This window comes from Pteronotus mesoamericanus, unplaced genomic scaffold (genome assembly GCF_021234165.1).
Source record: "Pteronotus mesoamericanus isolate MK-2021 breed Mesoamerican mustached bat unplaced genomic scaffold, CSHL_Meso_final contig_50, whole genome shotgun sequence".
Taxonomy (NCBI): Eukaryota; Metazoa; Chordata; class Mammalia; order Chiroptera; family Mormoopidae; genus Pteronotus; species Pteronotus mesoamericanus.
The window spans coordinates 32,106,862-32,119,103 of record NW_026555186.1 but is presented as its reverse complement, the minus strand read 5'-3'; the positions used below and the strand labels follow the sequence as shown (position 1 = coordinate 32,119,103).

General features: G+C 42.2%; 1 protein-coding gene across 1 annotated transcript in view; it reads right to left on the bottom strand.

Annotated features, from left to right (window-relative positions):
- The window catches only part of RASGRF2 (Ras protein specific guanine nucleotide releasing factor 2), a 189,458-nt gene that overhangs the window by 125,899 nt on the left and 51,317 nt on the right, over positions 1-12,242 (bottom strand). The window contains 1 exon segment of the mRNA XM_054578547.1: positions 6,009-6,115. Coding sequence (XP_054434522.1) covers positions 6,009-6,115 — 107 coding nt within the window.

Here is a 12,242-nt window from a genome sequence, read left to right as displayed (position 1 = left end):
AACAGTAAATAGGAAATTAAAAGTATGTAATTATATCATTTAGCTCCCTATCCATATTCAAAGGTATAGAAAAACTAAATACTAGATTATTAACTATATATACCTTTGAGGAAATAAGTGGGCTTGCGGAATGGTAATGGGCGTAGAATATGAATTGAAACCATAACTTTTTACGCTACAGACATCCACTCATACATTGTTTGCATTTTCTCTTTTAAAAGAGCTTGCATTTATGTATTACTTGCGTAATTCAAACATAAGTATTAGATTATAAACAGAAAGCTGAAGTTACATAAGGAAAGAAAAGTTTTGGGAAGTCATTGTTGACCCAGATGACAACAGTTTCCATGAGGTAGGGACAGAAACCTTCCCCCAAAGGGCTGAAAAGAGAGCAGGAGCTGCAAAGAGAGGGAGAACAACAAACCATTTCTCCAAGAAGGGAGGACACAGCTAGAGGAGGGTTCAGGGCTAAAGAAGGATTTTTAAATTTTTTGTTTGTTTGTTTTAAGGTGGGAGAGATTTAAAGAGAATCAAAGAATACAGGAAGAAAGCCAAGGTTGGGAGAGCAGGTTAAGCAGACTGGAACTAGAAGAGAAATGGAACAACTAATGGAGCAAGAAAATCGGATAGAGGAGGCTCAGGGTAGATATCTGCCTTGAACCACAGATGGTTCTCCTGGGGACAGTGAAGAGTCATGAGGGTGCCCCGCCTCGGCAGGTGAGCTGGTGCGCAGGTGAGGACACGGCATCTGCTCTGTGACTGTAGACCCAAGGTCATACTGCAGTGTGAGCTGGGTGCTTCCGGAGGGAGACGAGCATTGGAAGCAGAAACACTGTGAGGAGCAGGGAAGATAACTGAAAGTATCAACAAAGGGCTGAGAATAAAATTCAAGCCCAACTTTTCCCTATAGAGAAGAAGTTCTACCATCCTATCAAGTGAAATCATTCCTAGTTTACATAGTACCCCTTTTCTTTCAGGGCGCCCTTGTGCAGGTTCTCAGGAAAGAAACTGTTGAATTCTCTCTCATTGCAGCAAATTTGAAGGTCATAGCAGAAGTTCCTAGTCAGATAATCTAGTATCTCAAATAAACAAATTCCACACTTTCAGCTTTACAGTAGTGATAGTCTTACTGTTAGAAGAGGAATACAAAATATGGCTTCAGGATTGCTTTAAGCTAGAACATCACCACCCATTTCTGATTTTCTAGCCCTGTGGTTTTGCTGTGATATAAGAAGCATTTTCAGCTTTTCTATGTAATCATTCTTTTCTGATTTGTGAGGGATTTCTCCATGCACATTCCATAAAGTGCTGATTTTATGGGGATGATATGACATACACAGTGGCCCTTCGTGTTAGACAGATTTTATGCTCTACACTTTGTTCTAAATTAAGCCTCTATCCAAGTCAAAAGAATGAGGTTACAAGCATTCAGTGTTTGGCACAATTACCCTGGAGGGGGGTGTGTGTGTGTGTGTGTGTGTGTGTGTGTGTGTGTGTGTGTGTGTTGGGGAAGGAGAGAGGGAGGAAGAGAGAGAGAGAGAGAAGTAAAGGGCTGCCTCAGGCACATGTAATCAAAAGGACTGTAGATAAAAACAGATCCAAGAGGCTGGATTAGCTCTTTCCTTAGTGACAAGGGGACAAGGCTTAATTGAACAATTTAACTGGAGGATTAAGTCTCCCTGCTCATCAAGTTCTAGACTGACAGGGTGAAGGAAAGTGCTTTGCCAAGCCCTAACTAAACCAAATCTGACATGAGAATTATGGAATGGAAGCATGCGCCCAGTTCCTTTTTCCCCGGGGATACCCTCCCTATAGAGGAAAGTCTAAGGCCCACCTGCCACAGGTACACACTGAGGGAGGAAAGAGAATCAAGGTGGGGGTTTGAGCACAGTGTCAGCTGGAAAAATTAGAAAGCGGGAAAAAGATAGTGGGACAGTCTCAAACACTGAAATCATAGCCCAGGCACAATATTCTCTACATCTCCAACTTTTCATAAGCCCTCCCTTGAGCTCAACCTTGGTAGAAATCCAAGTAGTTCTCCTCCTCAAAACTCACGTTACTGTCTTAATAGCCACCAATACTCATTCTCTCATACCTTACACATGTACCATGGGGCAGGGAGGTCCATCAGTATCACATGGCTCCCACTCCAAGTGATCATACCCTCCAATTCTCCGCAGAAGCCCTTCCTGGCCAGTGCTCCTCATCTTTGCCTCATAGACCTGCTCTCATCCGTCATTCCTCCTCCCAGTGAGTGGTAGTATCCAAGCTAGGGACCTGGGACGTGTGTTAGTTGCCACTTGGTCTAATACAGCCTATATCCAGGTATTCACAAAGTCCTTTGCAGACTACCCCATACATCTCTGGAATACCTTCCACCTCTCTTCCCAACTGTCATAGACCAGGACCTTCAGACCTTATGTTTGGGCCAGAATTGGAAGAGCCTTGAAAGAGATCTACCTGGGTCCAATTTCAGGCCATGACCCCCTTCTCACTGCCAAGATTTCACTTGGTCAGTGTTCCAGTAGCTGAAATGTGGAGACAAAATGCTGTGGATGTTGTGTTTTCAGCCTATGAGTGCAAAGAACATACTACCATCAACTGGGTTAGTGTTTTTGATTGTCTTAATGTTTACAACTAAATCAGCTATAGTAGACAGATATAACCAAGAGAACAAAGATGAAATATCAGGTTATTGGGAAAGTCCAAGACTCCATACCCAACCAGCAGACCACTTACGGAATAAGCACAGACATCATTGCTATTAAAATGCTTTGGCTTCACTTCATTCAGACAAAAACAAAACAGAGTCTTGCTAGCAGCTTCCCAAGAACTGGTGCCAGTAATTTGTGATGAAATGATCTTTAAATGTGTCAGGTTCTCAAAATGTAATAATGGCCAACTTCAAGCAAAAGTGTAAGACAAGCTTCCTGGACAAGGTCAAAGCTTCAAATGAGAATTTAATTTCCAAAAAGATTTTTCCCTGAGCCAGATCTAAAGAAGAATGCAACTCTACAACTCGGAATATGACCCAAATGTAGATTCACCTCTGAGTACAAAAGCCAGCAGTAAGAATAAGATTTTCATGGCACATGCAAACAATACAACCAGGCTGGTCCTGAGAAGCCATCCTAGGAAAACAGCAGTAACCAAGAGAGAAATGCTGAGTGGTCTCTGTTTCTATGTAGTATCTGCAGGAAGATTGTAGCTTGGGGAGGGGTGGGGGAACTCATCTCAGGCTAAAATAGTCATTAGCTAATCAAAAGCTCAGACTCTTAAGAAGAGGGATCAATAAAACCATAATTATTGAGACTTTTCTATGAAAAAGGCAACAGTACCAAATTAATGCCATCAAACTATCCTGTAAAGGTAAAATATTTAGTCAACCAACCAGTTGTTTTAATTAGAAAAATCCAAACAAATATAGCTAACAAATTCTTTCTCTGATTCAGTTTGATTAACTTGCTGGCTCTGCTCATGTAAAAAGCAGGGATAAACTCCCCAGACCCAAGATTACAGCAAAAACTCGACTTGATGAAACTTAAATGAAAAAGTTATTATCTTCCCTTATTTAAAAAACAAAAATTTAAGAAGCATCTCAATACAAAGAAGTCAAATAGAAGAATTCAGGTATAAAACAGTCAGATTAAAAGGAAACCATCACAGAACCTATTCTTGGGCTTCAAGCCAAATAAAAAGCAAATATAATAAACCAGAAAGTCAGGACATCAGGAAGATCAATTATTAACCAAATCTGCAAATCCAAAGACAAGAGAATTTTTACTATTCAACCACCTAAACCACTGAAGTGGTTTGTAAAGTCTATGTCCTAACAGATCACACATGCCCTGATCATATGCCAATTAATACCAAATAGTTACTGGCTCACTTCCATTTATATGACAGTTATTCTCATATAGAAAAAATCCATTACTTGAAATCTAAGTATTTTAAAAGTAATTCATATTCAGTATTTGGTTTACCATGCTATTTGCCTGGCAAATAAAAAGGCAATTTAGGTTACCAATGAATAGTACCTTCCTCTTCTGGAATGAAAAAGATAGACAAATACATGTTTTAAACTATTTACTTCACTTTAACTCCCAGGTGGAAAGGAACAGAAGTGGTGACAAAGACTGTGTCAGGAAATGACCCAAGGGCTCTACCTTGCCAACTTGATACTTCTTTCACCTTTGAAGACCTGGCCTTTTTCTACAGCAAGTCACTCCACATTAGTCCTTCTAGGGCGAAACCCTCAGACAGAGCCACAGAGAGCAAAGACAGCTGAACAATGTGCTTGGACTGTGCCGTCAGCAGGCTGGCCCAGGGCCCGCCTGGAGAGCAGCGCGTCGTCGCCAAACCTGTGCTTCTGTCTCCAAGAAATATTTTGGAGAGAAGGAAAGAAAAGGAACTGAAATATTTTGAAACTAACACCTTCTACTCTCAACCCTGACCTCACATAAATCCATTTTCATCTCTGCATCAAGGAAGAGAAAAAGAAATGGAAAAGGAAAGAACTGAAGAGAAAAAGACAATATCGAAGAGAAAGGCAACTCAGAACATTGATTGAAAACTCTGAAGTCTGACTGACTTGGGTTTGAATCCTGGCTCTACAGCTAAAAAACTTTACGTGAGATCTTCGCCAAAATGCTTAATCATCATGACCTTGTTTTATCATGTGTAAAATGGGGTTACTAATACCTTCTGGGTAGTTGTGAGGAATAAAAAAATGGTAAATATGTGAAACATTTAGTGTGCTACCTGCCACAGAGGAAGTGGTCAGTAAAAAGTAGTTATAAAAATGGGGGGATGGGAGGAGGCATTCAGAGAAAAAGTCTCAAGGGTTCAAAGATTGTTCTAAACTCATTCAGAACATTCTCGTTGTCTTTAAAATCCACCTGAAAATATTTCCTAATCACCTACTCTATCATTAACCTGTGCTTTTTCAGAAATGAATGGGCCCTCATCCTCTCCCTCACTCTCAAGGTGCAGCTCAGGGAACAGAAATCACACCCATTAAATATGTCAAAAATAACCTAAATTGTACTAATTGTTAACTATTTCACATATAGTAATGCAAGTGCTGCAGCGATTTGGAGGAGGAGGCCAGTGCTGTTGACCTGCGGAGAGGGCAAAGTTCCAGGAAGGGGTGGTAGCAACGTGAATGGACGTTTAGAAGGGAAGGCGTGTCAAGTGAAAAAAGAAAGTGTGTCCTCGCTCTAGTTTTGCCACTGAAACACCAGTGATATGAGCAGGAGGTTGTGGAGTGAGGAGAGCCTGGATTAGGGAGGGGACAGGTGGAAAGAGGTGAGCATGGGAGCCATTTGAAGCAAAAATCGCCAGGACTTTGGAATTGAATATGAAAAATAGAGAGGTCTGCCTGTGTCTTTTTAAATTTTTCATTCCATTTTCAGGCAAAGTATGTTCCTTTCCACCTTTCTGGTATTTCTTAGAAGGATGCAAAATCGTGCTCTTCTGTATCCCTAGATAGAGGCTGGCATCGCATTTCTTGATAACCAGCTGCACAGGGCAAGGTTTACAGGTATTGCGTGGGCTGCGTCCAGAGCCCAGCTCTGCCACTGCCTAGCTGTGCGGCTTCCGGCAAGCAACCTGCCCTTCCGAGCCTCAGTGTCCTTAACTATAAAGAGGGGCCATTATGATACTCTTCTTATAAACTGTTGGGAGGATAAGTGAATCAACACATTTAATAAATTCCTCAGTTGAGAAGCATGTAGAAAATAGGGTCTTGTACATAGGAACAAATCCACAAAGTGATCTATTATCATTGTTATTACTTTTCATCTTTTACTTTTCATCTATTACTTTTCATTTTTAGTTAGAAAACAGCCACAGAAATCTCCAAGAATCATCTCACCCATGACGAAGGAGGAGGTATCAAGGGGAAACCCATCTTGAAACTGCACTTCTTTCAAAACTACCACCAGCAGTGATACCCCCGATGAAAGGCCCAGACAATCCAGTGTTACACAGAGGATTTGAACCCATACCTGGCTTGGTGAATGGCCTCCATCCACTCTTTACCGTCCTGCTCCTCCTCACAGCGCAGCTCCAGTGGTTTCTGACCTTCGTGGCCAAAAAGGACGGTAAAATAATACTGGAGAGAAAAACAAACAAACAAAAAACAATTTAGTTTTATTTTTCAAGCATGACAGCATAACAACATGGTATTTCCCTACAAAAGGCATATGTTTGCAAAGTGCATTTGAATTGTGTAAATCATATTTCAGAATGTAACATCACTCCCAGTTCATGGCAATGACTTTGCACCTAGAAGATACCATAGGTTGCTTCTTAACACCCCCCAGCAAGGGTCAGCTCAGAACATCTCATTAGATGCAGAAAAGGTATTTGATAAAATTCTTTACAAACTTAGGATTGAAATTCCTTACAAACTAGAAAATGAAATTTCTGAGCCTGATAAAGGATACTTGCCAGAAATGTACTACAGTCTACCTAATGGTGAACTATTACAAGCAACTCCTGTAAAATCAAAGGGAAGAAGATGATGGCAATTATTACCACTTCCGTTTATCAGTTCTGTCTGGAGGGCAACATAGGAAAATAAAAGGAAAAAGGCACAAGATATGGAGAACAAGGAAAAAAGATCAAAGATGATATAATTATCTATTTTAAAAAGTCATTGAAAAGTTATCACAATAAGAACATCCAGCAAAATTGTTACATATAAAAGCAATATACAAAAATTTATTGCACTTTGGTACAACAACAACAAAGAGGAAACTTGATCTTGAAAACACAGCATTTGCAATAGGAAGGAAATATAAAAACAAAAAATATGTTTATCACCTCTAAAAATAAATTAATCTATAATTTCAATGTATTTCAATAAGTTTTTTACATATATTTTATTGATTATGCTATTACAGTTCCCATTTTTTCCCTCCCCTTTACTCCCCTCCGCCCTGCACCACCCACACCCCTCACCAGTATTCTCTCACCTTAGTTCATGACCGCAGGTCATTTATATAAGTTCTTTGGCTTCTCCATTTCCTATACTATTCTTAACCTCCCCCTGTCGATTTGCTACCTACCATTTATGCTTCTTATTCCCTGTACTTTTTCCCCCGTTCTCATCCCTCCCCCTCCCCACTGATAATCCTCCATGTGATCTCCATTTCTGTGATTCTGTTCCTGTTCTAGTTGTTTGCTTAGTTTGTTTGGTTTTTGTTTTTAGGTTCAGTTGTTGACAGTTGTGAGTTTGTTGTCATTTTACTGTTCATAGTTTTGATCTTCTTTTTCTTAAATAAGTCCCTTTAACATTTCATGTAATAAGGGCTTGGTGATGATGAACTCCTTTAACATGACCTTGTCTGGGAAGTACTTTAACTGCCCTTCCATTCTAAATGATAGCTTTGCTAGATAGAGTCATCTTGGACATAGGTCCTTGCCTTTCATGACTTTGAATACCTCTTTACAGCCTCTTCTTGCCTGTAAGGTTTCTTTTGAGAAATCAGCTGAGAGTCTTATGGGCGCTCCTTTGTAGGTAACTTCTCCTTTTCTCTTGCTGCTTTTAAGATCCTCTCCTTATCTTTAATCTTGGGTAACAATTTTGATGTGCCTTGGTGTGTGCTTCCTTAGGTCCAACTTCTTTGGGACTCTCTGAGCTTCCTGGATCTCCTGGAAGTCTATTTCCTTCACCAGATTGGGGAAGTTCTTCATTATTTTTTCTAATAAGTTGTCAATTTCTTGCTTTTCCTCTTTTCCTTCCAGCACCCCTATAATTGTAATTTATATATTACAATTTCACATTATTCACAGACCCTAACCCTATATAACCTTGGGCATGCTTATGTTTACTATGCTCTCATGTTTAGTCATCTCTCTCGTTTAGTTGTCTCTTCTCGGACCCTTGTAAATCGGTGTGTTCCTGTCATTTGTTTTCTTCAAAACATCACTTATTCTCTGTGAACATTAACATACTGATGTAATGAGAGAGCCTGTACATTCTTGTTACCTGGCCCCACTGATTACCTTTTCAATAAAAGCCTTTGAACAAAGGGACTCGGGGCCTTCCCCACTAGGGGGATGTGCCACGTCCCCTCTCCTGGGAAACAGAGAAGTGTTCGCAATGAATCATATTTATGCCCCCATCCGTGACACCCCCGGGATGGGCTCTGCAGGATTCAGAGTCCCCGTTCCCATCTCAGCTGGCCCTGGACAGTAACCCTCATCCCGGAGCGCCGTGCTCCACATGATGCACTCTGTCCCCCCACGCAACAGGTATGGGGGGCAACCCAGGTCACTGCCTTGTGATGTTGTGTGTGGGGAAGTGGTCAGAGAGGGAACAATGCCACTTGCTTGGCTCTCAGCTGGCTTTCAGTCACTTCCCTCACTACCCACAAGCAAATTGGGCCCTTCTGGTGCCGATTCCCAGGTGGGTGGGTTTGTGTACATTCTAGGACCCTGTAGATCTTGCCAACAAACACTCCTGTGAGGCTGAAAGTTTCTCCTGCAGCCACAAATCCCACAGATTTTTACAGCCAGAGGTTTTGAGGCTTTCTTTTCTCATACTGGAACTCTGGATTGCAGTTTGTCTCACTACCTGTTGTTCTTCCTGGCTTATCTGCACACAAATGTGGGGCTGCCAGCCGCTGCCTTGCCCACCTGGTCCTCCAGGGGATGTCCTCTCCATGCATCCTCTCTGTCCCAGTTGCCCGTCTCCGCCCCTCCTACCCATCTGGATGAATGTTTCTTCTTTAACTTCTTGGTTGTCAGGCTTCCATATAGTTCAATTTTCTGGCAGGTCTGGTTGTTTTTTGTTTTTACATTTGTTATCGTTCTTCTTTTGGTTGTATAAGGAGATAAAGTGTATCTATCTACACCTCCATCTTAGTCAGAAGTCCTTTCAATGAATAAGTTTTTGTGGAATAGGTTGTTTCTTGGGGTGTGTGTATGTGTGTGTGTGTGTGTGTGTAATTTGACAAACTAAATCTAAAATCTGAGTCAGGGATGGGAGAACATTTCACTTTAAACCATTCTGTTTCAGGCTGGATATATTAATTACCAAACTGAGACTGCCTGGGAAGGAAATGTGCCTGGAGAATTTTTCATTATGAGAGTAACCAAAAAATTCACTGGGCCTACCCAAGACTTCATCCTGGGTCATGGAAAGAACCAGCCCCACAGAGCTGCTCTGAGAGAGAGAACCAAAGACCAAAACACAGGGGTCTTTCTGTTGTCCCACCCCAACACACTGTGTGTTCAGTGTAACTGTTAAATACTCAAACGAATTAAAAACTTTCAGGACAACAGTTCTGGAGATAAGAATTTTGAGCAAAATTTTATCAAAAAAAAGGCAAAACAAGAAACTTTGTAGGTTAACTTTATAAGTTAACTTATAACTGAGCATAAATCAGCAGCCACTGAGGACTCTGGGTCATACCTGTGATACCCATGACACTTCCCCAGGGCAGTGCTGAGCCCCACAAATGACAAGCTATCTTTAGTCCTTAAACCTCTTGTCCAGCCTGAGGACTAAATGCTATGAACTACAGGGAAATAATCTGATGAAAAGGCCACTGAGAATGGGAAGAATTGAGTTTAGCACTGTATTCAATAAATGTTCATTTAAATTTGGGAGAAAGAGAGTGGAAACTCAATAAAATAACAAATCAGTGGCTTAAAGGGCAATCCTATACGTGATGGCATTTCAATAGCTTCTGGCTACTATCCAAGCCCTGAGGCCCAGTCCAGGGAGAGGAAACAATTAATGAACCGGCCCAATCTATTGAAAGACTACAGCCAGCACCTCAACAGCAGCTGCTGCTCAGCAACACAATTAAAAGCCACCTTTAAAAGACAGCAAGGCAATTATGTTAGCAGAGTACATCCAAAGGTTAAGCCATGTCTCAGGCATAACAATGAGGGAAAGAATTTGGAGAACTACATGTTACAGTTTCCAAAATTTCAATTTAAAAAATTCACTTCAACCACTCAAAAAAATTAAACACTGCCTCTCTGCATGTACCTGAAACCTATTTCTTTGTAGCCATTTGTCAAAAAGTCTTCTTTGCATCTTCTGGGCACACTCTGATAAGAACTCTGTCTATACCGAGGATTTCTGTGTCCTGGGGACCGGCGGTCACAGCGGACACCCTTGACAGCACAGCACTCTGCGTCCTCTCACCTCCCCCACGGCAGGAACTGGAAGTGCCACGTACTAAGTCATCATGAAGTGCAAGGAAGAATTAAGACAGCGTGATAATCATGTTTATGTCTTTAAATTCAGCCTCTACAATGACAGGGATTTCTCTTCTTTTTCTCCCTGGATATTCTCACGTATTCCCAGGCAGGTTCTCTCTCCCACGTGGGAGCCCCAGATTTCTCTCACTAGTCAACATGCCCAAACCAAACACGCCCAAAACCAAACCTTCCTTTCCTCCCTCACACCCCCTGATGCTCCTCCTCCAACGCCTGCCCTCACAACTATTCCTTCTCACGTCTTTTCTCTGTCAACTACATTTTTACCCAACAGTGGTCCCAGCTAGGAACATGAAAGTCACCCTCAGCTTCTCCCTCTCACTGGCCCCACATTTGGTTTCACCAATGCTCCTTGCTAGGGCCCTCTTCCAGCTTTTATTGTCTCTCACGTAGACTACTGTAACAGTTTACCACAGAAGACAGATACGGCAGCTTTGAAATACTGTCCAGTTGAGATTCCTTTATCTTATAGCTGATCTCTCTCCCCCATTGTACCCTGGCTGCCACTGTAGCCCAAAGTGGAAGGATAATAGCCCCTCCAGAAGGAGGACGGGAGGACCTAGAGAAGCCCCAGTGAGTTCGGGGGTCCAGGAGAAATGTTCAGAGAAGAAGGGGCCAAAGTAGATACAGAAAACAAAAAGAGGCAGAGACCACGTGGTGTAGCCACTAGGGGCTAAAATCCCAGAAAAAAGTGAGGAGTTAAAGGGGTTCATGGTGAAGCCAAAAGCCAAGAAATTTCTGTATCATTTCCCCTCTGGGGATCTAAAGGATGTCATCCCACAGACTGTCCTCTCTCCTCACCCCCATCTCCATGACAACATGGGGTGGTGACCATATCAGTAAAACTGGTGTCAGAACAGTTAGAAAAATACAGGGCCTCAGTTTTCAGTTTAGCTATCCAGAGTCTCGCTAGCTTTCTAAATGGTGTGGACATTCCCAAACGTACTATGGAGGAATGTGGGGGAAGGTCTCTGTCAGACCTCCTGGGGGCGCTATGTAGTCCCAGCAAGAGCTGTGGTGGTACCAAGTAAGCAAAATGGACAACCAGGCCCTGAAGGACGCAAGGTACAACTGATCTCCACTTCAGCAACAGATGCCAAAGCTGCCCAAGGCAGAGACAGAACTACACCAGACCCCAGTCGGCACCAAATTCTGCACCTCCCAAATTCTGACACACACACACACACACACACACACAATCTCCAGGACATGCGAACCCCACTTACTGAGGCACCATTGTAGCGAGGTGCAGAGGGAAAAATGAATTACCGAAAGAGATCTTTTACATTATTGAAGCAGACTGTTTACTGCTTTCAGCTAAACGCAGTTTTTTCTCTCTCCACTTATTAAGTGGGAAGGGGGTCTTAAGGAGAAAGTCACATCAAATTTAGAAGAATGCTTTCTTTGCACATCTAAGTGTAGTGAGTATAAATCTGCAACCCTACCACTAGTCTTACCCAAATCCCTCCAACTCAAGCTAGGTGGCCAGAGTTCTCTTTCTAAAAGATCCATCTGAGCTTTCATGTCTGCTTACAAGCCCTCACTGGTATTTTCATACTCCAAGGGCACATTTTATACAGGATGAAAACACTCTTCACAAACTAGCCCCATTCTCCACTGTTAACCTTGCTTCTTCTGATGCATGCCGCGCTCCAGCCATATCAGCCTGTCATTCCCCACAAGGAGAAAGCTCTTTCCTCAACCTCATGCTACCACAGTACTGGCTGCAGAGTCATCAGACCTGGGTGTGAGTCCTTGCTCCTCCAGATGGTAATTCAAGTTACGAGACCTTAGGTACGTCACGTAACCTCTCTGAGGCTGAGTTTTCTCAGGAACAAAATGAAGACAATGATATATAGGACTGTATAGGACTGAATTAGCTGTCATGCTGTGGCTGCCACCCAGTAGGCACCTAACAAAAATTAATTCCATTCTCTCTCAGTATATCTCTTTGTCTTGATATTCGTCCTTCATCCGCAGTCCCTTCTCCACCTACAAAC